Source organism: Amblyraja radiata, chromosome 15 (assembly GCF_010909765.2).
Source record: "Amblyraja radiata isolate CabotCenter1 chromosome 15, sAmbRad1.1.pri, whole genome shotgun sequence".
In the NCBI taxonomy this organism is placed as follows: Eukaryota; Metazoa; Chordata; class Chondrichthyes; order Rajiformes; family Rajidae; genus Amblyraja; species Amblyraja radiata.
Window position 1 is genome coordinate 50,054,638 of NC_045970.1, and position 24,406 is coordinate 50,079,043.

The following is a 24,406-nucleotide window of genomic DNA, read 5'->3' on the forward strand; positions in this document are numbered from 1 at the left end:
CTTAATTTAATTGAACCATTTACTTGGTTGAATATGTGGCATTATTTTCGTCTTGTTTCTATAGTCAAAGAGGGGCGATCCCCCTCCCCCCCCCTCCCCCCCCCCCTCCCCCCCCACCCTCCCCCCCCCCCCTCCCACACCTCCCCCCCCCCCCCCTCGGTCACTGCACTCCCTCGGGCTTGATCATTGCACTCCCTCGCAATTTCTCACTCTCAACTCTCATCCAATGTTGGCAGCCCAGCATTATTATCATCATTATTATTAATATTATTATTCCTAATATTAACTCTTGAGATGTGGTTATAATTTGTACGTGTTGGGATGAAAAATTGAAGTGAATGTTTGCCCGCACTTGTCTGTAAATCCAACATCACTGGTTTGGGATTTGAATCAAAATTTTTCAGTTTCACAACTAGGCTGCACAGGTGATAGGTAAGACTTGATTGTTCCTGTTTCCAGTTTCAGTTTCATTTCCACTTTCAGGGAGTGAACTATTTGGACTCAGCCCATCCAGTGGACTATAAAAACACCGCCCACTGTCTCTGGTCCAGCCAGTTCTCTGGAGGAAGACAGATTCCTGAACAGCAGCATGAGGTAAGGGACATCTTCACTCTGCACAGTGATATCAGAGATCAGGACCTTCTCAGGCACTGACGCTGACATTAGGTGGATGAGTAGAGAAGCTTAGTTTTTAGTCTTTAGAGATACAGCGCGGAAACAGCACCTCCGGCTCACCTAGTCCGCACCGACCAGCGATCCCTGCACATTAACTAGCAATGTCACAAAATTTTGAGATTAAAAAAATCAAGTCTGCAATTTATCCCATCAGATAAAGCATAAAAAGAAGTTTAATTTGACACCTAATTCACTTTCATATCTTCAGCATTAAAAAAGTTATTGCCATTTTCATACTTGGAAATTAGCATCTTGTTCCCTATTGCTTTTCCATTGACAACACAAAAGCTGTGATCGAGGACAGTCAAAAGCCCATAACCTTCCTTAAAAATTAAGAGAACTGAATGAAATTTTCGGTTATTATAGATTGAAGCATTCTGAAACAAATATAAAACATCTTACTTGGATGACCTGAAATTAAAGCATCTAATTAGTTAATTACCTAATTGTAGCTAATTACAAAATTGACCGTTGTGACGGAAATAGTAAAAACACCCAGACTGCCTTGAAAATTCAAAAATGTGATATTCTCAAGATCAGAACTTTAATATTATTGTATTATGCGCTGTAAGTCCGTAACAGATAGGTAAATAAATTACAATTTCTAGCAATAGACCAACTCTTTATGGAGAAGATCAGTTGCTAGCTGGTATATTGGCATATCATAATCAGTAGCATCATCATACTCCTCAGATTGTAACCAATAAGCAACTCTGTACATCTGTACAACTCTGGCATCACATCACTCCAGTCCTCAAAAAACTTCACTGGCTTCCCGTCTCCCACCGGATCACCTACAAAATCCTGGTCCTCACCTACAAAGCCCTCCACCATCTGGCCCCCACATATCTCATTGACCTCCTCTCCCCCTACCAACCCTCACGGTCCCTCAGATCCACATCAGCCGGTCTCCTCTCCATCCACAAGTCCAACCTCCGCAGTTTTGGGGACAGAGCCTTCTCCAGGGCAGCTCCCAGGCTCTGGAACTCCCTCCCCCAACTGATCCGCAATTCCGTGTCCCTCCCCATCTTCCAGTCCCGCCTCAAGACCCATCTCTTCACCTCTGCCTATCCTTAGCCCCACGTCCCCGTCCCTTTTCATCTGTGCATTAATTGCCTCATGCTGTGTTTTGTATTGAATTCTGTCTTTACTTTGTGTACTAGTCATGTCTCTACTATTTATTTCATTCCCCTTACATGTTTTTCCTATACATGCTCAATTTTTGTAAGGTGTCCTTGAGACTCTTGAAAGGCGCCCATAAATAAAATGTATTATTATTATCTTGTTTTTCCTCAACTTTTCAATTTTGGCATTGTAAACTACAAGTTTTTGCTGTTCAAACCACGCATGACATGCCTTTCTGCCCACTACTTTCCCATTAAGAATGGTCTGTAGATTCCATTTCTTAGGAAAAGGATATATTTTTTTAAATAGCCTAAGTATCCAAATAACAAACTAATCCCATTCACACGAGAATTCACAATATAACATGATTTTAAAATCTCACTGTCATGAATTCATATGCCAGATGGAAGGAATTTGATGTTTAATTCCCATAAATTAATCTAGAAACATCCACTCAATATAATCAACATTTTAATTTTTGTGCACAATCCATGGGACTAAAACATGGTGGACTATAACACAAAATATAGACGATTTAGATGCTCATATGAGATGATTGTCCAAGAAAAAGAGCATTTAAATCATTTTGCGAGTGGGTTTTTCTGGAACGCGATCGATTGGAAAGTTGGGGTTGCGGTGAATTTGAACTCCATATCGGCAGGAAAAACACTGCTGGTTCGTATGGTGCCCAAATCACATTTTCGCAACGTAAAATCAGATTAAAGCCATCCCAAGAAGCAAGTTTATATGTAAAAGAAACGAGTTACCCTTTGTTTTGCCCCGTTCTTGCGATCCGTCACATTGTAGGCGTTGAGGGCGTTAGAAGTCGCTTTTTATTTAAATTAAATTATTAAATTGTCTCGCGATTAAAAAAATAAAATCGGGAATGGAAGTCGGATCGATTATTCTTCAGCAGCTGGCAGCCCGAGGAAGTCTGCCGCCGCCATTCAATGTGATCATGGCTGATCATCCACAATCATTATCCCGTTCCTGCCATCTCCCCCGACTCCGCTATCTTTCAGAACCCTATCTAGCTCTCTCTTGAAAGTATCCAGAGAACCGGGCTACACAGCCCGCCGAGGCAGAGAAATGTTTCTATAAGATGCCCTCTCATCCTTCTAAATTCTAGTGAATACAAGCCCAGTTGACCCATTCTTTCATCATATGTCAGTCCCGCCACCCCGGGGATTAACCTGGTGAACCGACGCTGCACTCCTGTCACTGCTTTCCAAATGCGCTGTTATAACATTTTTAATCATCAACTCCAGCATGTTGGCCAGTTGGAGGCCACACCTTGTGTATTGTGTGCAATTTTGGTCTCCTAATTTGAGGAAGGACATTCTTGCTTTTGAGTGAGTGCAGTGTTGGTTCACCAGGTTAATTCCCGGGATGGCGGAACTGGGCTTGTCTTCACTGGAATTTAGAAGGATGAGAGGGCATCTTATAGAAACATATAAGATTATAAAGGGTTTGGACACACTAGAGGCAGGAAACATTTTCCCAATGTTGGTGGAGTCCAGAGCCAGGGGCCACAGTTTAAGAATAAGGGATAAGACATTTAGAACTCAAAGAGAGTTGTGAGTTTGTGGATTTCTCTGCCTCGGTGGGCGGTGTAGCCCGGTTGGAGATGGCAGGAACGGGATAATGATTGTGGATGATCAGCCATGATCACATTGAATGGCGGTGCTGTCTCGAAGGGCCGAATGGCCTTCTGCACCTATTGTCTATTACATTGGTTCCCACCCCCCTGCCCTGTTAGTTTAAACGTGACCTTTCTACACTCTCTTTCCCGTTAACTGCACGCATGCACTTCCACGTTGTTGTCCCCACCCCCCCACTGTATAGTTTAAACCCACCCGTGCAGCACTAGCAAAGCTGCCTGCCAGAATGCAGTCCCCTCCAATTAAGGTGCAACCCGTCCCTGTTGTCCAGGTCACCCCTGCCCCAGAAGAGATCCCAGTGATCTAGAAATCTAAATCCCTGCACCCTGCACCAACACCTCAGCCACACATTCAGCTCCCCTATCTCCCTGTTCCTTCCCTCACTAGCACGAGGTACTGGAAGCAAAGCAGAGCATCATCACCTCTTCCTTTTCCCCAGAGATGCTGCCTGAGCCGCTGAGTTACTCCAGCTTTTGGTGTCTGTCTTCGGTTTTAATCCAGCATCCGCTCTTCCTTCCTACACATTAAGGAAGACCTTCTTGAGCAAAAGCTGCTGTATAACCTACAATGTTAATGTTTAGTTTAGTTTAGAGATACAGCGTGGAAACAGGACCTTCGGCCCACCAAGTCCACGCCGACCAGTGATCCCTGCGCTTTTACACCATCCTACACACACTAGGGACAATTTACAATTATACCAAGCCTGGGCGGCCACGGTGGCACAGCAGTGGGGTTGCTGCCTTACAGTGCTTGAAGCGCCAGAGAACTGGGTTCGATCCCGACTACGGGTGCTGACTGTACGGAGTTTGTTCGTTCTCCCCATGACACGCGTGGGTTTTCTACAAGATCTTCGGTTTCCTCCCACACTCCAAAGACGTACAGGTATGTAGGTTAATTGGCTTGGTACATATGTAAATTGACCCTAGTGTGTGTAGGATAGTGTTAGTGTGCGGGGATCGCACCGGGGTCTGTGCAGACTCGGTGGGCCGAAGGGCCTGTTTCCACGTTGTATCTCTAAACTAAACTAAACTAAAGTAACCCAACACCTTCACTCTCTGTCCCTGAAAACTTCAAACAAAGCCAGAAATCTTGTGGTCATTATGGATTCAGATTTAAATTTCGACAGTCACATCAAATCAGTAACAAAATCGGCCTACTATCACCTCAAAAACATAGCAAGATTAAGAGGACTCATGTCAGCTCAAGACTTAGAAAAACTTGTACATGCCTTTATTAATAGTAGGCTAGATTATTGTAACGGTCTCCTTGCAGGTCTTCCAAAAAAAACTGTCAGGCAGCTACAGCTTGTTCAGAACACTGTTGCTAGAGTTCTAACAAAGACCAAAAAATTTGAACACATTACACCAATTCTTAAATCCTTACATTGGCTCCCTGTAAGTCAGAGAATTGATTTTAAAATCCTGCTGCTCACCTATAAATCACTACATGGTTTAGGGCCAAAGTATATCACTGACATGCTTCCACTATATAAGCCTTCTAGATCTTCTGAAACCAATCTGCTAGTGATTCCCAGAGTAAATACAAAACATGGGAAAGCAGGATTTAGTTACTATGCAACAAATAGCTGGAATAAACTTCCTGAAGATTTAAGACTTGCCTCAACTTTGACCACTTTTAAAACAAGACTGAAAACTTTTATGTTTACTTTAGCTTTCAGCTAAATCTTAACTACATTGCACTTTTAACTTTTGCACTTTTTATTATGCATTTTTAATTTTGCTTTTCTTTTCTTTTAATTCTTCTATTTTATTTCATTTTATTATTTCATTTATTGTATGACATGTCTTTATGTGAAGCACTTTGAGTCTGCCTCGTGTATGAAATGTGCTATATAAATAAAGTTGCCTTGCCTTGCCTAAACTAAACAAAACTATCAGCCTACAATTACAAGCCTGCAAGTCTTTGGAGTGTGGGAGGAAACTGGAGATCTCGCATTAAACCTACACAGGTCACGGGGAGAACGTACAAACTCCGTACAGACAAGCGTTGTTATCATTACAGTGTTGTCATTCTTATCCACGATGCACCTAACCCCTCCTTCACTCCTTTATGGCAATCAGTGCTCACGGAAGGCCTCACGAGTCCCGGACGTAGGCCCGGAAGTGGGGCAGGCGGTCGACTCAGGCAGAACCCTCGACTGTCCGTTGCCGGGACATGTGAGCGGCCATCTTGGTCAGGTCCAGGGGCAAACCGATATGGAGGTCCCCCTTCCTCCCACCACTGAATAGCCGACCGAACCTCCTCCTCCGTACCGGGAAACCTAAGATCAGGAGGGTGGAGCTGAAATGCAGCTAAAACATGAGCTTTTTTTGCTTTGTGCTATTCATTCAGCAGAATGTCTATACATGATTACAATCAAGCTGTCCACAATGCACAGATCCAGGATAAAGGGAGTAACGTTTAGTCCAAGGTAAAGTCCGATCATAGATAGACCGATGAGGTAGCTGGAAGGTCAGGACCGCTCTCTCGTTGGTGATAGGATGGTTCCGTTGCCTGATAACAGCTTGGAAGAAACTGTCCCTGAATCTGGAGGTGTGCGTTTTCACACTTCTGTGCCTCTTGCCTGATGGGTGAGGGTAGGAAAGGGAGTGACCAGGGTGCGACTCATCCTTGATTATGCCTGACCCACTGAGCTACTCCAGCTTTTTGTGTGTTGTCCCATTGATCACCTTGTGCTCTCTTGCAGCGACACACTGAGGGAGTCCTTGTTGGTGAAGCTCGGCCAGCTTCAGTGCCACTTCACGTGGGGCCCACAGATGGACATCGTCGACCTGGACGACGTGAAGCAGAGGTTGCAGGATTCGATTATCATCGGCGGGAAGCACCAAGGCGTGCCGCACAACCAGCTGGCTTACATCAACTAACTGCAGGGCAACTGCGAAGAAGCTCTCCGTGACTTAGAGGAGGCGGAGAGACGTCTGAGGGAGATCCATGGGGATGGATTTGAGAGGAGGAGCATCGTCACCCATGGCAACCGGGCCTGGTTGCATTACCACATGGGGCAACTCAGCGAGGCCCAGTCCTACCTCGACAAGCTGGAGGTGATGTGTGGTCCCCTCACACAGGGCCCGCACGTCACAGCAATGGTGCCCGAGGTGTTGGGGGAGAAGGGGTGGTCTTTGCTGAGCTCCCGCAATCATTGCTGTGAGGAGGCGAAGGAATGTTTCGCCAAGACTCTGGAGGAAGATCCCGACAACACGGAGTGGAACATGAGCTACGCCACCGCTCTGTACCGTCTGGAATCGATTTCCGCGATCTCGGAAAACCCCGAAGTGAGTCAGTTGGTGAGACAGCTGAGACGGGTGCTGGAGCTCGATCCGGGTGAATCTGTGGCTAGGGTGATGCTGGCCCTCAGGCTCTAAGAGTTCCAGCAAAAGGCAGAGGCGAATGAATTGGTTGAAGAAGCGTTGCGGACAAGCCCAGATTCTCCATTTATGCTCCGCTATGCAGCAAAGTTTTACAGAATACAGCGCAATGTTGATAAAGCGATAGAGCTGCTGAAGAAAGCCTTAGAATTCACTCCGCGCTCTTCTTTCTTGCACCATCAAATAGGTATCTGTTACAGGGAAAAACGATTGGATCTGCGTAGAAATCAAGGCATTGCAGATCGATTTTGGAACGGCATTTCAACTGAAGCCATCGAATGTATTTGCAAAGCTGGATTTTGCCAGGATCTGCTTAATGAATGATGAATCAGTTAAAACGGTGGAAATATACAACAACCTCCGGAGTTTAGAGGATGTTTCTCCAGATGAAAAGCAGGCAATAGAGTTATGGCTTGAAGTATATGAACTGGATCACACCAAATCTAAATTAAACGCCATCCACCATTTTATGGAAGGCCTTAAAATCCAGCACGGCACGAAATATTGGAAAACTTGTTGCACTAAGTTGGAGAAGATTGCAAGAAGGCAAATTACCAGGAACCCGTACAACAGCAGAGCCTGGGGTATCCTGGGGTTTCTTCACCGAGAAGCCGGGGAGAATTCTGAAGCTGTTGAATGCTATGAAAAGGCCTTGCGGTGGGATCGTGGCAACGAAGAATATCTCAGCGCTCTTCGTGAATTGCGCCCTTCTACTTAGGCTGGAGATACCAGGACCAGGAGGTAAGGGCGAGAAAGGTCCTTCCTCAACCATTCCTCACTAGAACATAGAACGTAACACAGTACAGCGCAGGAACAGGCCCTTCGGCCCACGGTGTCTGTGCAGAACACGATGCCAAGACCAAATCCTATCTGCCACCATTCCTTGTATATCCATCGGCCCATCCAAAAGTCTGTCAAATGCCACAATCGTGCCTCAACCACCACTCACGGCAGCAAGTTCCGGGCGCACACAGCCCTCTGTGTAAAAAAAACATGCCCCGCACATCTCCTGTAGCTAATACCCTCTAGTCCAGGAACCTCCTCTGCACCCTTTCCAAAGCCTCCACATCCTTACAGCAATGGGGCGCCCTGAACTACATGTGATACTCCAAATTAACTCCAAATAACCAAAGTCCGATAAAGAAGCATCATGACTCCCTGACTGATACAAAAGTTAGTGGTTTTGCAGATAGTGAAGATGGTTGTGAAAGATTGCAGCAGGATCTTGATCGATTGGCCAGGTGGGCGGAGGAATGGTTGATGGAATTTAATACAGAGAAGTGTGAAGTGCTGCATTTTGGGACTTCGAACAAGGGCAGGACCTACACAGTAAATGTTAGGCCTCTGGGTAGTGTTGTAGAGCAGAGGGATCTCAGAGTACAGGTGCATGGTTCCTTGAAGGTCGAGTCGCAGGTAGATAAGGTGGTCAAAAACACTTTTGGCACTTTGGCCTTCATAGAAACATAGAAAATAGGTGCAGGAGTAGGCCATTCGGCCCTTTCGAGCCTGTACCGCCATTCAATACGATCATGGCTGATCATCCAACTCAGTATCCTGTACCTGCCTTCTCTCCATACCCCCTGATCCCTTTAGCCACAAGGGCCACATCTAACTCCCTCTTAAATATAGCCAATGAACTGGCCTCAACTACCTTCTGTGGCAGAGAGTTCCAGAGATTCACCACTCTCTGTGTGAAAAATGTTTTTCTCATCAGTCAGAGTATAGAAGTTGGGAGGTCATGTTGCAGTTGTATAAGACGTTGGTGAGACCACATTTAGAATATTGTGTTCAGGTCTGGGCACCAAGTTACAGGAAAGATATTATCAAGCTTGAAAGGATTCAGAAAAGAGCTATAGGGAGAGGTTGAGTAGGCTGGGTCTCTACTCCATGGACGCAGGAGGATGAGGAGAGATCTTATCGGGGTATACAAAATCATGAGAGGAATAGATCGGGTAGTTGCACAGAGTCGTTTGCCCAGAGTAGGGGAATCGAGGAGCAGGGGACATAGGTTCAAGGTGAAGGGGAAAAGAGTTAATAGGAATCTGAGGGGTATTCCTTTTCTCCAGAGATGCTGCCTGACCCGCTGAGTCATCCCAGACTTTTGTGTCTATCCTCAGTGTAAACCAGCATCTGCACTTTCCTTCCTCATCTTACCGTACGCCTTCTTCACCACTCGATCTACTTGTGCGGCCACTTTCAGGGCGTTGTGGAGTCGGATGCCATGATTATTACAGAGTCTGACCAAGCTTGTGTGCGGTGCCTTAATGGAGACACTTGAATTGATATTTTGTTGATGATCTTCTGCAGGTTTGGTGCCCGTTTCTCTGACTGATCTACAATGATCCCATCTCTCAACAAACTTTCACATTCAACCAGAGGTGGATCAGAGCTGCGTTGTGGAGGACGTGACGCCATTTCACGTGCGTCCGATGCGATGGTCAGAATAGAGGCACCAGCAGTGATTTCCCAGCCCGTTACTCAATGGTCACAAATTCACCTGGACGTTAATTGTTTGTCCACTAAATTCTGGGGTAAAAGGATAACGATTAAGTTTATTGTTGCCACGTGTACTAAGATACACTGAAAAGCTTTGTTTTGTTTCCTATCCAAACGGATCAGAGAATACTGTACATAAGTACAGACGTTAAACTCAAGTACAATAGATAGAGCAAAGGGGAGATTAGTTCAGTTTAGTTCATGGTCACGTGTACTGTTAAAGGTTTAGGATTAAGGTTTATGTTCATTATTGTCACGTATACCGGGGGACAATGCAGAGCTTTGTGTTGCATGCTATCGAAATATATCAGAGGCTTAAGGTGAGGTGGGGGGGGGGGGGGGGGGGGGAGTTAATGAGAACCTGAGGGGTGCAAAACTATAAAAGAGGGAGTTAGAACTGATTTTTGTGTGAGAAGCACCATCGATGATGTGCAATCTGATTTAGTTTCTAGGATATAATGCCGACAATTACGAGTTTCAACTTTTTTGATTAAAGCGTTATGAACATTGGGGCACGTTTCATGATCAATATTGTTTAACATTCTGTAATATCAGAGTTTGTGCATTAAAGTAATGAATAAATCACTCATAAAATGCGACAATTCTAGTGCATCATTACGCGTCAACGGTGCAGTCTAAGTGGTTTTCTTGGTCCACACTAAGGTGAACAGGATCAGCTCCAGGGGATTCAAGGGGCTACACGGTTGGGTAGCGGTAATGTTGCTGCCTTACAGCGCCAGAGACCCGGGTTTGATCCTGACTACGGGTGCTGACTGTACGGAGTTTGTACGTTCTCTCAGTGACCGTGTGGGTTTTCTCTGGGTGCTCCGGTTTCCTCCCACACTCCAAAGTCATACAGGGTTGTAGGTTAATTGGCTTTGGTATGACGTAAAATTGTCCCTAGTGTGTAGGATAGTGTTAGTGCGCTAGGACTCGGTCGGCCGAAGGGCCTGTTTCCGCGCCGTATCTCTAAAGTCTAAAACTTGCACTTCAGCCTTGAGCCGATATTAATAAAGTTTACGCTTGTTCAATGGTTCTTTATTGTCACGTGTACCGAGGTACAGTGAAAACATTTTATTTTGCATACAGCCCAGCAAAGTATTACTATATATATAAGGCCAATCCTGGATTAAGTACAAAGTGTACAGAAATAGTCGGAAAAATCGGAAAAAAAGAGGTTGGAAACGGCCAGTTCTCTGTTCTCCCTTCCGCCACTTCCGCTAGTGAATACAAAGTGACAAGTAAATGGATGAAGGGGTGCCAGTGGATGTAGTGTATCTAGAGTTTCAGAAAGCCTTCGATAAGGCCCCGCACGGGAGACTGGTGACTAAGATTAGAGCACATTGTATTGGGGGTAGGGTGTTGACATGGATAGAAAATTGGTTGGCAGACAGGAAGCAAAGAGTAGGAGTGAACGGGATATATTTTCAGAATGGCAGGCAGTGGCGAGTGGAGTGCCGCAAGGCTCTGTGTTGGGGTCGCAACAGTTTACCATATATATTAATGATTTGGAAGAGGGAATTAGGAATAACACTAGCAAGTTTGCAGATGACACAAAGCTGGGTGGCAGTGTGAACTGTGAAGAGGATGCTAGGAGGTTGCAGGGTGACCTGGACAGGTCGAGTGAGTGGGCAGATGCGTGGCAGATGCAGTATAATATAGATAAATGTGTAGTTATCCACTTTGGCGGCATAAACAAGGGGGCAGATTAATATCTCAATGGGAGGTACACAAAATTGCTGGGGAAACTCAGCTGGTGCAGCAGCATCTATGGAGCGAAGGAAATAGGCGACGTTTCGGGCCGAAACCCTTCTTCAGACTGATGGGGGGTGGGGAAAGAAAGAAGGAAAAAGGGAGGAGGAGGAGGAGCCCGAGGGCGGGTGGATGGGGGGGGGGGAGGAGACAGCTAGAGGGTGAAGGAAGGGGAGGGGACAGCACGGGCTAGCCAAATTGGGAAAATTCAATGTTGATGCCATAAGGACGCAAGGACCCCAGACGGAATATGAGGTGCTGTTCCTCCAATTTCCGCTGTTGCTCACTCTGGCAATGGAGGAGACCCAGGACAGAGAGGTCGGATTGGGAATGGGAGGGGGAGTTGAAGTGCTGAGCCACCGGGAGGTCAGGTAGGTTATTGCGGACTGAGCGGAGGTGTTCGGCGAAACGGTCGCCCAACCTACGCTTGGTCTCACCGATGTAAATCAGCTGACATCTAGAGCAGCGGATGCAGTAGACAGACTCGCAGGGGACAGACTCCTGACCGACATACATTACAAACCCACTGACTCACATGGCTATCTGGACTACACGTCTTCCCACCCTGCCCCCTGTAAAGACTCCATCCCCTACTCCCAATTCCTCCGCCTACGCCGCATCTGTTCCCAGGATGAGACATTTCATACCAGGGCATCGGAAATGTCCTCGTTCTTCAGGGAACGGGGATTCCCCTCCGCCACCATAGATGAGGCTCACACCAGGGTCTCATCCATACCCCGTAACACTGCTCTCTCTCCCCATCCCCGCACACGCAACAAGGGCAGAGTCCCTCTGGTCCTCACCTTTCACCCCACCAGCCGGCAAATACAACACATAATCCTCCGCCATTTCCGCCACCTCCAACGTGACCCCACCACTCGCCACATCTTCCCATCTCTCCCTATGTCTGCCTTCCGCAAAGACCGCTCCCTCCGCAACTCCCTCGTCAATTCTTCCCTTCCCTCCCGCACCACCCCCTCCCCGGGCACTTTCCGTTGCAACCGCAAGAAATGCAACACCTGTCCCTTCACCTCCCCCCTCGACTCCATTCAAGGTCCCTCCACTCCAATATCTCAATGGGGTTAGGTTAGGTAAGGGGGAGGTGCAGAGATACCTGGGCGTCCTTGTACCCCGGTCACTGAAAGTTGGCTTACAGGTACAGTAGGCGGTGAAGAAAGCTAATGGAATGTTGGCCTTCATAACAAGAGGATTTCAGTATAGGAGTAAGGAGGTTCTTCTGCAGTTGTATAGGGCTCTGGTGAGACCACATCTGGAGTATTATGTACAGTTTTGGTCTCCTAATTTGAGGAAGGACATCCTTGTGATTGAGGCAGTGCAGCGTAGGTTCACGAGACTGATCCCTGGGATGGCGGGACTGCCATATGAGGAAAGATTGAAAAGACTAGGCTTGTATTCACTGGAGTTTAGAAGGATGAGGGGGCATCTTATAGAAACACATAAAATGATAAAAGGACTGGCAAGCTAGATGCAGGAAAAATGTTCCCAATGTTGGGTGAGTCCAGAACCAGGGGCCACAGTCTTAGAATAAAGGGGAAGTCATTTAAGACAGGTGAGCAAAAACTTTTTCACCCAGAGAGTTGTGAATTTATGGAATTCCCTGCCACAGAAGGTAGTTGAGGCCAAATCACTGGATGGATTTAAGAGAGAGTTAGATAGAGCTCTAGGGGCTCGTGGAGTCAAGGGATATGGGGAGAAGGCAGGCACGGGTTATTGATAGGGGACGATCGGCCATGATCACAATGAATGGCGGTGCTGGCTCGAAGGGCCGAATGGCCTCCTCCTGCACCTATTTTCTATGTTTCTATGTTTCTATTTGATCCTAACTACGGGTGCTGTCTGTACAGAATTTGTACATTCTCCCTATGAGTGTAGGTTTGTAGGTTAATTGAAATCTGTAAATTGTCCCTGGCGTGTAGGATAGAACTGGTGTCTGGTAGATTGCTGGTCAGTGTGGACTTGGTGGGCCAAAGGGCCTGTTTCCATATATATGTTTTACTTATTTATCTTAATTAATTGAACCATATACTTGGTTGAATATGTGGCATTATTTTCGTCTTGTTTCTATAGGCAAAGTGGGGTGACCCCCTCCCCCCTCCCACACCCTTCCCCCCCCCCCCCCCTCCCCCCCCTCCCACACCCTTTCCCCCCCTCTCCCCCCCCTCCCCCTCGGTCACTGCACTCCCTCGGGCTTGATCATTGCACTCCCTCGCAATTTCTCACTCCCAACTCCCACCCAATGTTGGCAGCCCAGCATTATTATCATCATTATTAATATTATTAATCCGAATATTAACTCTTGAGATGTGGTTATAATTTGTACGTGTTGGGATGAAAAATTGAAGTGAATGTTTGCCCGCACTTGTCTGTAAATCCAACATCACTGGTTTGGGATTTGAATCAAGGTTTTTCAGTTTCACAACTAGGCTGCACAGGGGATAGGTAAGACTTGATTGTTCCTGTTTCCAGTTTCAGTTTCATTTCCACTTTCAGGGAGTGAACTATTTGGACTCAGCCCATCCAGTGGACTATAAAAACACCGCACACTGTCTCTGGTCCAGCCAGTTCTCGGGAGGAAGACGGAATCCTGAACAGCAGCATGAGGTAAGGGACATCTTCACTCTGCACAGTGATATCGGAGATCAGGACCTTCTCAGGCACTGACGCTGACATTAGGTCGATGAGTAGAGAGGCTTAGTTTTCAGTCTTTAGAGATACAGCGCGGAAACAGCACCTCCGGCTCACCTAGTCCGCCCCGACCAGCGATCCCCGCACATTAACTAGCAATGTTACAAAATTTTGAGATTTAAAAAATCAAGTCTGCAATTTATCCCATCCGATAAAGCATAAAAAGAAGTTTAATTTGACACCTAATTCACTTTCATATCTTCAGTATTAAAAAAGTTATTGCCATTTTCATACTTGGAAATTAGCATCTTGTTCCCTATTGCTTTTCCATTGACAACACAAAAGCTGTGATCGAGGACAGTCAAAAGCCCATAACCTTCCTTAAAAATTAAGAGAACTGAATGAAATTTTCAGTTATTATAGATTGAAGCATTCTGAAACAAATATAAAACATCTTACTTGGATGACCTGAAATTAAAGCATCTAATTAGTTAATTACCTAATTGTAGCTAATTACAAAATTGACCGTTGTGACGGAAATAGTAAAAACACCCAGACTGCCTTGAAAATTCAAAAATGTGATATTCTCAAGATCAGAACTTTAATATTATTGTATTATATGCTGTAAGTCCGTAACAGATAGGTAAATAAATTACAATTTCTAGCAATAGACCAAGTCTTTATGGAGAAGATCAGTTGCTAGCTGTTACATTGGCATATCATAATCAGTAGCATCATCATACTCCTCAGATTGTAACCAATAAGCAACTCTGTACATCTTGTTTTTCCTCAACTTTTCAATTTTGGCATTGTAAACTACAAGTTTTTGCTGTTCAAACCACGCATGACATGCCTTTCTGCCCACTACTTTCCCATTAAGAATGGTCTGTAGATTCCATTTCTTAAGAAAAGGATATATTTTTTTAAATAGCCTAAGTATCCAAATAACAAACTAATCCCATTCACACGAGAATTCACAATATAACATGATTTTAAATCTCACTGTCGTGAATTCATATGCCAGATGGAAGGAATTTGATGTTTAATTCCCATAAATTAATCTAGAAACATCCACTCAATATAATCAACATTTTAATTTTTTTGCACAATCCATGGGACTAAAACTGATATTTAGTATAAAAATATTGAATATGGGTGGACTATAACACAAAATATAGACGATTTAGATGCTCTTATGAGATGATTGTCCAAGAAAAAGAGCATTTAAATCATCTTGCGAGTGGGTTTTTCTGGAACGCGATCGATTGGAAAGTTGGGGTTGCGGTGAATTTGAACTCCATATCGGCAGGAAAAACACTGCCGGTTCGTATGGTGCCCAAATCACATTTTCGCAACGTAAAATCAGATTAAAGCCATCCCAAGAAGCAAGTTTATATGTAAAAGAAACGACTTACCCTTTGTTTTGTCCCGTTCTTGCGATCCGTCACATTGTAGGCGTTGAGGGCGTTAGAAGTCGCTTTTTATTTAAATTAAATTATTAAATTGTGTCGCGATTAAAAAAATTAAATCGGGAATGGAAGTCGGATCGATTATTCTTCAGCAGCTGGCAGCCCGAGGAAGTCTGCCGCCGACAGGCATTAGAAAATTGGATTTTAATCCCCCTCCCCCAAAGGCGCCAAAGTCGCGCACACGGCCCGTGGCAGAACTGCAGCGCCGCTGAAGGTAAGTTTTGTAACATCGCTACATTGACACTATCCTGGACACACTGGGGACAATTTTACATTGATACCAAGACAATTAACCTACAAACCTGTACGTCTTTGGAGTGTGGGAGGGGAAACCGGAGCACCTAGGGAAAAAAACATGTTGTCATGGGGCGAACGTACAGGGAGTTTGTACGTGCAATCTCCAAGGGGATGATCTAAGTGACAAACAGAAACTGACAAGGTGGGGTGGGGTGGTGATCACGGGTGCATTTGCGTCAATCTCTGGTGAAAGTACATCGGGAGCTCTGGTGTGAGTTCTGGTCACCGTGCCAAAGGCAGGACGAGTCAGAGGGTGCAGCACAGGAAGCAGTAAAGTGTGATAAAAGATTACAGAAACTCCAGGAAGCGACTGAAACAAGGCATCCCCCTCACTGTACCCTCTTCCCCCACATCCCACATAAAGACATTAAAAAAAACATAAAAAACGCTCTTCAACATAACAACAAAAAACAAAAAAACAAAAAGATACCGGACTGAAGGTGGAGGCAGCTAGCACCAGCGCCACCGGAAGTACAATTTCTTGCATCTAGCCTGACCAATCCTTTAATAATTGTATATGTTTCTATAAGATGCCCTCTCATCCTTCTAAATTCTAGTGAATACAAGCCCAGTTGACCCATTCTTTCATCATATGTTAGTCCCGCCATCCCGGGGATTAACCTGGTGAACCGATGCTGCACTCCTGTCACTGTTTTCCAAATTCGCTGTTATAACATTTTTTATCATCAACTCCAGCATGTTGGCCAGTTGGAGGCCACACCTTGTGTATTTTGGTCTCCTAATTTGAGGAAGGACATTCTTGCTTTTGAGTGAGTGCAGTGTTGGCTCACCAGGTTAATTCCCGAGATGGCGGAACTGGGCTTGTCTTCACTGTTGATCATGTTGATCAGCGCCGCCCGCGTTGGGAGCTCCGTGAACGACAGCTCCGCGATGTCGGTGCAGCAGGCCCACCACTCCTGGGCTCCAAACGGCGATCCCCGGTAAGGCATCGCCCGCCCCGCAATGTTTCCAACACTGCGCCGCCGTTGCTGGAGCTCTCGTCTGGTCGGTCCCGGCAGGAAAGGCCGCGCCAGTCCAGTAGGTAGGCCGCTGCTGGGGGGGTGGGGGGGGCGAGGACACGACTCGAATAATAGTCGCATCCTCTCCAGGAAGCGACTGAAAGACGGTATCCCCCTCACTGTACCCTCTTCCCCCACATAAAGACATTAAAAAAAACATTAAAAACGCTCTTCAACATAACAACAAAAAACAAAAAGATACCGGACTGAAGGTGGAGGCAGCTAGCACCAGCGCCACCGGAAGTACAATTTCTTGCATCTAGCCTGTCCAATCCTTTAATAATTGTATATGTTTCTATAAGATGCCCTCTCATCCTTCTAAATTCTAGTGAATACAAGCCCAGTTGACCCATTCTTTCATCATATGTCAGTCCCGCCATCCCGGGGATTAACCTGGTGAACCGACGCTGCACTCCTGTCACTGCTTTCCAAATGCGCTGTTATAACATTTTTAATAATCAACTCCAGCATGTTGGCCAGTTGGAGGCCACACCTTGTGTATTGTGTGCAATTTTGGTCTCCTAATTTGAGGAAGGACATTCTTGCTTTTGAGTGAGTGCAGTGTTGGTTCACCAGGTTAATTCCCGGGATGGCGGAACTGGGCTTGTCTTCACTGGAATTTAGAAGGATGAGAGGGCATCTTATAGAAACATATAAGATTATAAAGGGTTTGGACACACTATAGGCAGGAAACATTTTCCCAATGTTGGTGGAGTCCAGAACCAGGGGCCACAGTTTAAGAATAAGGGATAAGACATTTAGAACGGAGATGAGGAAACATTTTTTCTCAAAGAGAGTTGTGAGTTTGTGGAATTCTCTGCCTAGGTGGGCGGTGTTGCCCTGTTCTCTGGATACTTTCAAGAGAGAGCTAGATAGGGTTCTGAAAGATAGCGGAGTCGGGGGAGATGGCAGCAACGGGATAATGATTGTGGATGATCAGCCATGATCACATTGAATGGCGGTGCTGGCTCGAAGGGCCGAATGGCCTTCTGCACCTATTGTCTATTACATTGGTTCCCACCCCCCTGCCCTGTTAGTTTAAACGTGACCTTTCTACACTCTCTTTCCCGTTGGCTGCACGCATGCACTTCCACGTTGTTGACCCCACCCCCCCCACTGTATAGTTTAAACCCACCCGTGCAGCACTAGCAAAGCTGCCTGCCAGAATGTGGTTTCCCCTCCAATTAAGGTGCAACCCGTCCCTGTTGTCCAGGTCACCCCTGCCCCAGAAGAGATCCCAGTGATCTAGAAATCTAAATCCCTGCCCCCTGCACCAACTCCTCAGCCACACATTCAGCTCCCCTATCTCCCTGTTCCTTCCCTCACTAGCACGAGGTACTGGAAGCAAAGCAGAGCATCGTCACCTCTTCCTTTTCCCCAGAGATGCTGCCTGAGCCGCTGAGTTACTCCAGCTTTTGGTGTCTGTCTTCGGTTTTAAGCCAGCATCCGCTGTTCCTTCCTACACATTAAGGAAGACCTTCTTGAGCAAAAGCTGCTGTATAACCTACAATGTTAATGTTTAGTTTAGTTTAGAGATACAGCGTGGAAACAGGACCTTCGGCCCACCAAGTCCGCGCCGACCAGTGATCCCTGCGCTTTTACACCATCCCACACACACTAGGGACAATTTACAATTATACCAAGCCTGGGCGGCCACGGTGGCACAGCGGTGGGGTTGCTGCCTTACAGTGCTTGAAGCGCCAGAGAACTGGGTTCGATCCCGACTACGGGTGCTGACTGTACGGAGTTTGTTCGTTCTCTCCATGACACGCGTGCGTTTTCTACAAGATCTTCGGTTTCCTCCCACACTCCAAAGACGTACAGGTATGTAGGTTAATTGGCTTGGTACATATGTAAATTGACCCTAGTGTGTGTAGGATAGTGTTAGTGTGCGCGGATCGCACCGGGGTCTGTGCAGACTCGGTGGGCCGAAGGGCCTGTTTCCACATTGTATCTCTAAACTAAACTAAACTAAACAAAACTATCAGCCTACAATTACAAGCCTGCAAGTCTTTGGAGTGTGGGAGGAAACCGGAGATCTCGCAGTAAACCTAAGCAGGTCACGGGGAGATCGTACAAACTCCGTACAGACAAGCATTGTTATCATTACAGTGTTGTCATTCTTATCCACGATGCACCTAACCCCTCCTTCCCTCCTTTATGGCAATCAGTGCTCACGGAAGGCCTCACGAGTCCCGGACATAGGCCCGGAAGTGGGGCAGGCGGTCGACTCAGGCAGAACCCTCGACTGTCCGTTGCCGGGACACGTGAGCGGCCATCTTGGCCAGGTCCAGGGGCAAACCGACATGGAGGTCCTCCTTCCTCCCACCACTGAATAGCCGACCGAACCTCCTCCTCCGTACCGGGAAACCTAAGATCAGGAGGGTGGAGCTGAAATACAGCTAAAACTTGAGCTTTTTTTGCTTTGTGCTATTCATTCAGCAGAATGTCTATACATGATTACAATCAAGCTGTCCACAATGCACAGATCCAGGATAAAGGGAGTAACGTTTAGTCCAAGGTAAAGTCCGATCATAGATAGACCGATGAGGTAGCTGGAAGGTCAGGACCTCTCTCTAGTTGGTGATAGGATGGTTCAGTTGCCTGATAACAGCTTGGAAGAAACTGTCCCTGAATCTGGAGGTGTGCGTTTTCACACTTCTGTGCCTCTTGCCCGTTGGGTGAGGGTAGGAAAGGGAGTGACCAGGGTGCGACTCATCCTTGATTATGCCTGATCCACTGAGCTACTCCAGCTTTTTGTGTGTTGTCCCATTGATCACCTTGTGCTCTCTTGCAGTGACATACTGAGGGAGTCCTTGTTGGTGAAGCTCGGCCAGCTTCAGTGCCACTTCACGTGGGGCCCACACATGGACATCGTCGACCTGGACAACGTGAAGCAGAGGTTGCAGGACTCGATTATCATCGGCGGGAAGCACCAAGGCGTGCCGCACAACTACTTGGCTTACATCAACTACCTGCAGGGCAACTGCGAAGAAGCTCTCCGTGACTTAGAGGAGGCGGAGAGACGTCTGAGGGAGATCCACGGGGATGGATTTGAGAGGAGGAGCATCGTCACCCATGGCAACCGGGCCTGGTTGCATTACCACATGGGGCAACTCAGCGAGGCCCAGTCCTACCTCGACAAGCTGGAGGTGATGTGTGGCCCCCTCACACAGGGCCCGCACGTCACGGCAATGGTGCCCGAGGTGTGGGGGGAGAAGGGGTGGTCTTTGCTGAGCTCCAGCTCTCAGTGCTACGGGGAGGCGAAGGAATGTTTCGCCAGGGCTCTGGAGGAAGATCCCGACAACACGGAGTGGAACATGGGCTACGCCACTGCTCTGTACCGTCTGGAATCGATTTCCGGGATCCCGGAAAACCCCGAAGTGAGTCAGTCGGTGAGACAGCTGAGACGGGTGCTGGAGCTCGATCCGGGTGAATCTGTGGCCAGGGTGATGCTGGCCCTCAGGCTCCAAGAGTTCCAGCAAAAGGCAGAAGCGAATGAATTGGTTGAAGAAGCGTTGCGGACAAGCCCAGATTCTCCATTTGTGCTCCGCTATGCAGCAAAGTTTTACAGAATACAGCACGATGTTGATAAAGCGATAGAGCTGTTGAAGAAAGCCTTAGAATTCACTCCGCACTCTTCCATCTTGCACCATGAAATGGGTATCTGTTACAGGAAAAAGCTATTGGCTCTGCCTAAAAATCAAGGCATTGGAGACCCAGGTGTGAAGGCTGTGTTGATCGGCCATTGCAAGCACCATTTTGGAACGGCATTTGAACTGAAGCCATCGAATGTATTTGCAAAGCTGGATTTTGCCGGGATCTGCTTAATGAATGATGAATCAGATAAAGCGGTGGAGATATACAACATCCTCCGGAGTTTAAAGGATGTTGCTCCAGATAAAAAGCAGGCAATAGAGTTACAGCTTGGATTATATGAACTGGATCACAACAAATCTGAATCAAACGCCATCGACCATTTTATGGAAGGCCTTAAAATCCGGCGCGGCACGAAATATTGGAAAACTTGTTACACTAAGTTGGAGCAGATTGCAAGAAGGCAAATTACCAGGAACCCGTACAACAGCAGAGCCTGGGGTATCCTGGGGTTTCTTCACCGAGAAGCCGGGGAGAATTCTGAAGCTGTTGAATGCTATGAAAAGGCCTTGCGGTGGGATCGTGGCAACAAAGAATATCTCAGCGCTCTTCGTGAATTGCGCCCTTCTACTTAGGCTGGAGATACCAGGACCAGGAGGTAAGGGCGAGAAAGGTCCTTCCTCAACCATTTCTCACTAGAACATAGAACGTAATACAGTACAGCGCAGGAACAGGCCCTTCGGCCCACGGTGTCTGTGCAGAACACGATGCCAAGACCAAATCCTATCTGCCACCATTCCCTGTATATCCATCGGCCCATCTAAAAGTCTGTCAAATGCCACAATCGTGCCTCAACCACCACTCACAGAAGCAAGTTCCGCCTGTGTAAAAAAAACATGCCCCGCACATCTCCTGTAGCTAATACCCTCTAGTCCAGGCACCTCCTCTGCACCCTTTCCAAAGCCTCCACATCCTTACAGCAATGGGGCGCCCTGAACTACATATGATACTCCAAATTAACTCCAAATAACCAAATTCCGATAAAGAAGCATCATGACACCCTGACTGATACAAAAGTTAGTGGTTTTGCAGATAGTGAAGATGGTTGTGAAAGATTGCAGCAGGATCTGGATCGATTGGCCAGGTGGGCGGAGGAATGGTTGATGGAATTTAATACAGAGAAGTGTGAGGTGCTGCATTTTGGGACTTCAAACAAGGGCAGGACCTACACATTAAATGTTAGGCCTCTGGGTAGTGTTGTAGAGCAGAGGGATCTCAGAGTACAGGTGCATGGTTCCTTGAAGGTCGAGTTGCAGGTAGATAAGGTGGTCAAAAACACTTTTGGCACTTTGGCCTTCATAAAAACATAGAAAATAGGTGCAGGAGTAGGCCATTCGGCCCTTTGAGCCTGCACCGCCATTCAATACGATCATGGCTGATCATCCAACTCAGTATCCTGTACCTGCCTTCTCTCCATACCCCCTGATCCCTTTAGCCACAAGGGCCACATCTAACTTCCTCTTAAATATATCCAATGAACTGGCCTCAACTACCTTCTGTGGCAGAGAGTTCCAGAGATTCACCACTCTCTGTGTGAAAAATGTTTTTCTCATCAGTCAGAGTATAGAAGTTGGGAGGTCATGTTGCAGTTGTATAAGACGTTGGTGAGACCGCATTTAGAATATTGTGTTCAGGTCTGGGCACCAAGTTACAGGAAAGATATTGTCAAGCTTGAAAGGGTTCAGAAAAGAGCTATAGGGAGAGGTTGAGTAGGCTGGGTCTCTACTCCATGGACGCAGGAGGATGAGGAGAGATCTTATCGGGGTATACAAAATCATGAGAGGAATAGATCGGTAGATGCACAGAGTTGTTTGCCCAGAGTAGGGGAATCGAGGAGCAGGGGACGTAGGTTCAAGGTGAAGGGGAAAAGAGTTAATAGGAATTTGAGGGGTAGCTTTTTCACACAAAGGGTGGTGGGTGTATGGAACATGCTGCCAGAGGAATTAGTTGAGGCTGGGACTATCCCATCGTTTACGAAAAAGTTAGACGGGTACATGGATAGGACAGGTTTGGAGGGATATGGACCAAGCGCAGGCAAGTGGGACTAGTGTAGCTGGGACATTGTTGAGTGGTGTGGGTGAATGCTTGGACCTATGACGGTAAGCATAGTATATGGTGACAGACACAAATAGCTGAAGTAACTCAGCGGGTCAGGCAGCATCTCTGGAGAAAATGAATAGGTGACATTTAGGTAAAGTCCCTTCTTCAGACCCCAAACGTCACCTATTCCTTTTCTCCAGAGATGCTGCCTGAGCCGCTGAGTCACCCCAGACTTTTGTGTCTATCCTCGGTGTAAACCAGCATCTGCACTTTCCTTCCTCATCTTACCGTACGCCTTCTTCACCACTCGATCTACTTGTGCGGCCACTTTCAGGGCGTTGTGGAGTTGGATGCCATGATTATTACAGAGTCTGACCAAGCTTGTGTGCGGTGCCTTAATGGAGACACTTGAATTGACATTTTGTTGATGATCTTCTGCAGGTTTGGTGCCCGTTTCTCTGACTGATCTACAGTGATCCCATCTCTCAACAAACCTTCACATTCAACCAGAGGTGGATCAGAGCTGCGTTGTGGAGGATGTGACGCCATTTCACGTGCGTCCGTTGCGATGGTCAGAATAGAGGCACCAGCAGTGATTTCCCAGCCCGTTACTCAATGGTCACAAATTCACCTGGACGTTAATTGTTTGTCCACTAAATTCTGGAGTTAAAAGTTTAGGATTAGGTTTATTGTTGTCACGTGTACTAAGATACACTGAAAAGCTTTGTTTTGCTTCCTATCCAAACGGATCAGAGAATACTGTACATAAGTACAGCTGTTAAACTCAAGTACAATAGATAGAGCAAAGGGGAGATTAGTTCAGTTTAGTTCATGGTCACGTGTACTGTTAAAGGTTTAGGATTAAGGTTTATGTTCATTATTGTCACGTATACCGGGGGACAATGCAGAGCTTTGTGTTGCATGCTATCTAAATATATCAGAGGCTTAAGGTGAGGTGGGGGGGGGGGGGGGAGTTAATGAGAACCTGAGGGGTACAAAACTATAAAAGAGGGAGTTAGAACTGATTTTTGTGTGAGAAGCACCATCGATGATGTGCAATCTGATTTAGTTTCTAGGATATAATGCCGACAATTACGAGTTTCAACTTTTTTGTTTAAAGCGTTATGAACATTGGGGCACGTTTCATGATCAATATTGTTTAACATTCTGTAATATCAGAGTTTGTGCATTAAAGTAATTAATAAATCACTCATAAAATGCGACAATTCTAGTGCATCATTACGCGTCAACGGTGCAGTCTAAGTGGTTTTCTTGGTCCACACTAAGGTGAACAGGATCAGCTCCAGGGGATTCAAGGGGCTACACGGTTGGGTAGCGGTAATGTTGCTGCCTTACAGCGCCAGAGACCCGGGTTTGATCCTGACTACGGGTGCTGACTGTACGGAGTTTGTACGTTCTCTCAGTGACCGTGTGGGTTTTCTCTGGGTGCTCCGGTTTCCTCCCACACTCCAAAGTCATACAGGGTTGTAGGTTAATTGGCTTTGGTATGACGTAAAATTGTCCCTAGTGTGTAGGATAGTGTTAGTGCGCTAGGACTCGGTCGGCCGAAGGGCCTGTTTCCGCGCCGTATCTCTAAAGTCTAAAACTTGCACTTCAGCCTTGAGCCGATATTAATAAAGTTTACGCTTGTTTAATGGTTCTTTATTGTCACGTGTACCGAGGTACAGTGAAAACATTTTTTGTTGCAGGGTGACCAGCAAGGTATTACTATATATATAAGGCCAATCCTGGATTAAGTACAAAGTGTACAGAAATAGTCCACTGAGACCATTTACAAGAGTCGCCAGGGTTTTGGCGCCATTTTTCAAAGTCCAGTTGCTTTAAGAGCAGCAGGTCATAAAGGCCCGTTGATAGGTATGTGTAGAAAGGAACTGCAGATGCTGGTTGACACCAAAGGTAGGCACAAAGTACTGGAGTAACTCAGCGGGTCAGGCAGCACATCTGGAGAAAAAGGATGGCTGACGTTATAGGTCAGAATCCTGCTTCAGACTGGAAGTATAGTGGAGTCAAGTCAAGTCACATTTATTTATATAGCACATTTAAAAAACAAGTCTCGTTGGCCAAAGTGCTTTACATTTGTTATAAGAATAGCACAACAAAACAGACTACATACATATATACATGTAGCCCTCACTCAGAGGACGTCAGGAAAGGCTTGGGAG

The 24,406-nt window shown here is 46.4% G+C and overlaps 1 protein-coding gene and 1 pseudogene across 1 annotated transcript; both read left to right on the forward strand.

Annotated features, from left to right (window-relative positions):
• Nucleotides 1-526: 526 nt before the first annotated feature.
• On the forward strand, nucleotides 527-7,171 carry LOC116981429 (annotated as a pseudogene).
• Nucleotides 7,172-16,398: 9,227 nt separating this feature from the next.
• On the forward strand, nucleotides 16,399-22,924 carry LOC116981430 (interferon-induced protein with tetratricopeptide repeats 5-like). Its single transcript, XM_033034483.1, has 3 exons — nucleotides 16,399-16,448; nucleotides 19,324-20,781; nucleotides 22,665-22,924. Exons 1-2 carry the CDS (start codon nucleotides 16,399-16,401, stop codon nucleotides 20,756-20,758), a joined length of 1,485 nt encoding a protein of 494 aa, XP_032890374.1. The 3' UTR covers nucleotides 20,759-20,781; nucleotides 22,665-22,924.
• Nucleotides 22,925-24,406: the final 1,482 nt, after the last annotated feature.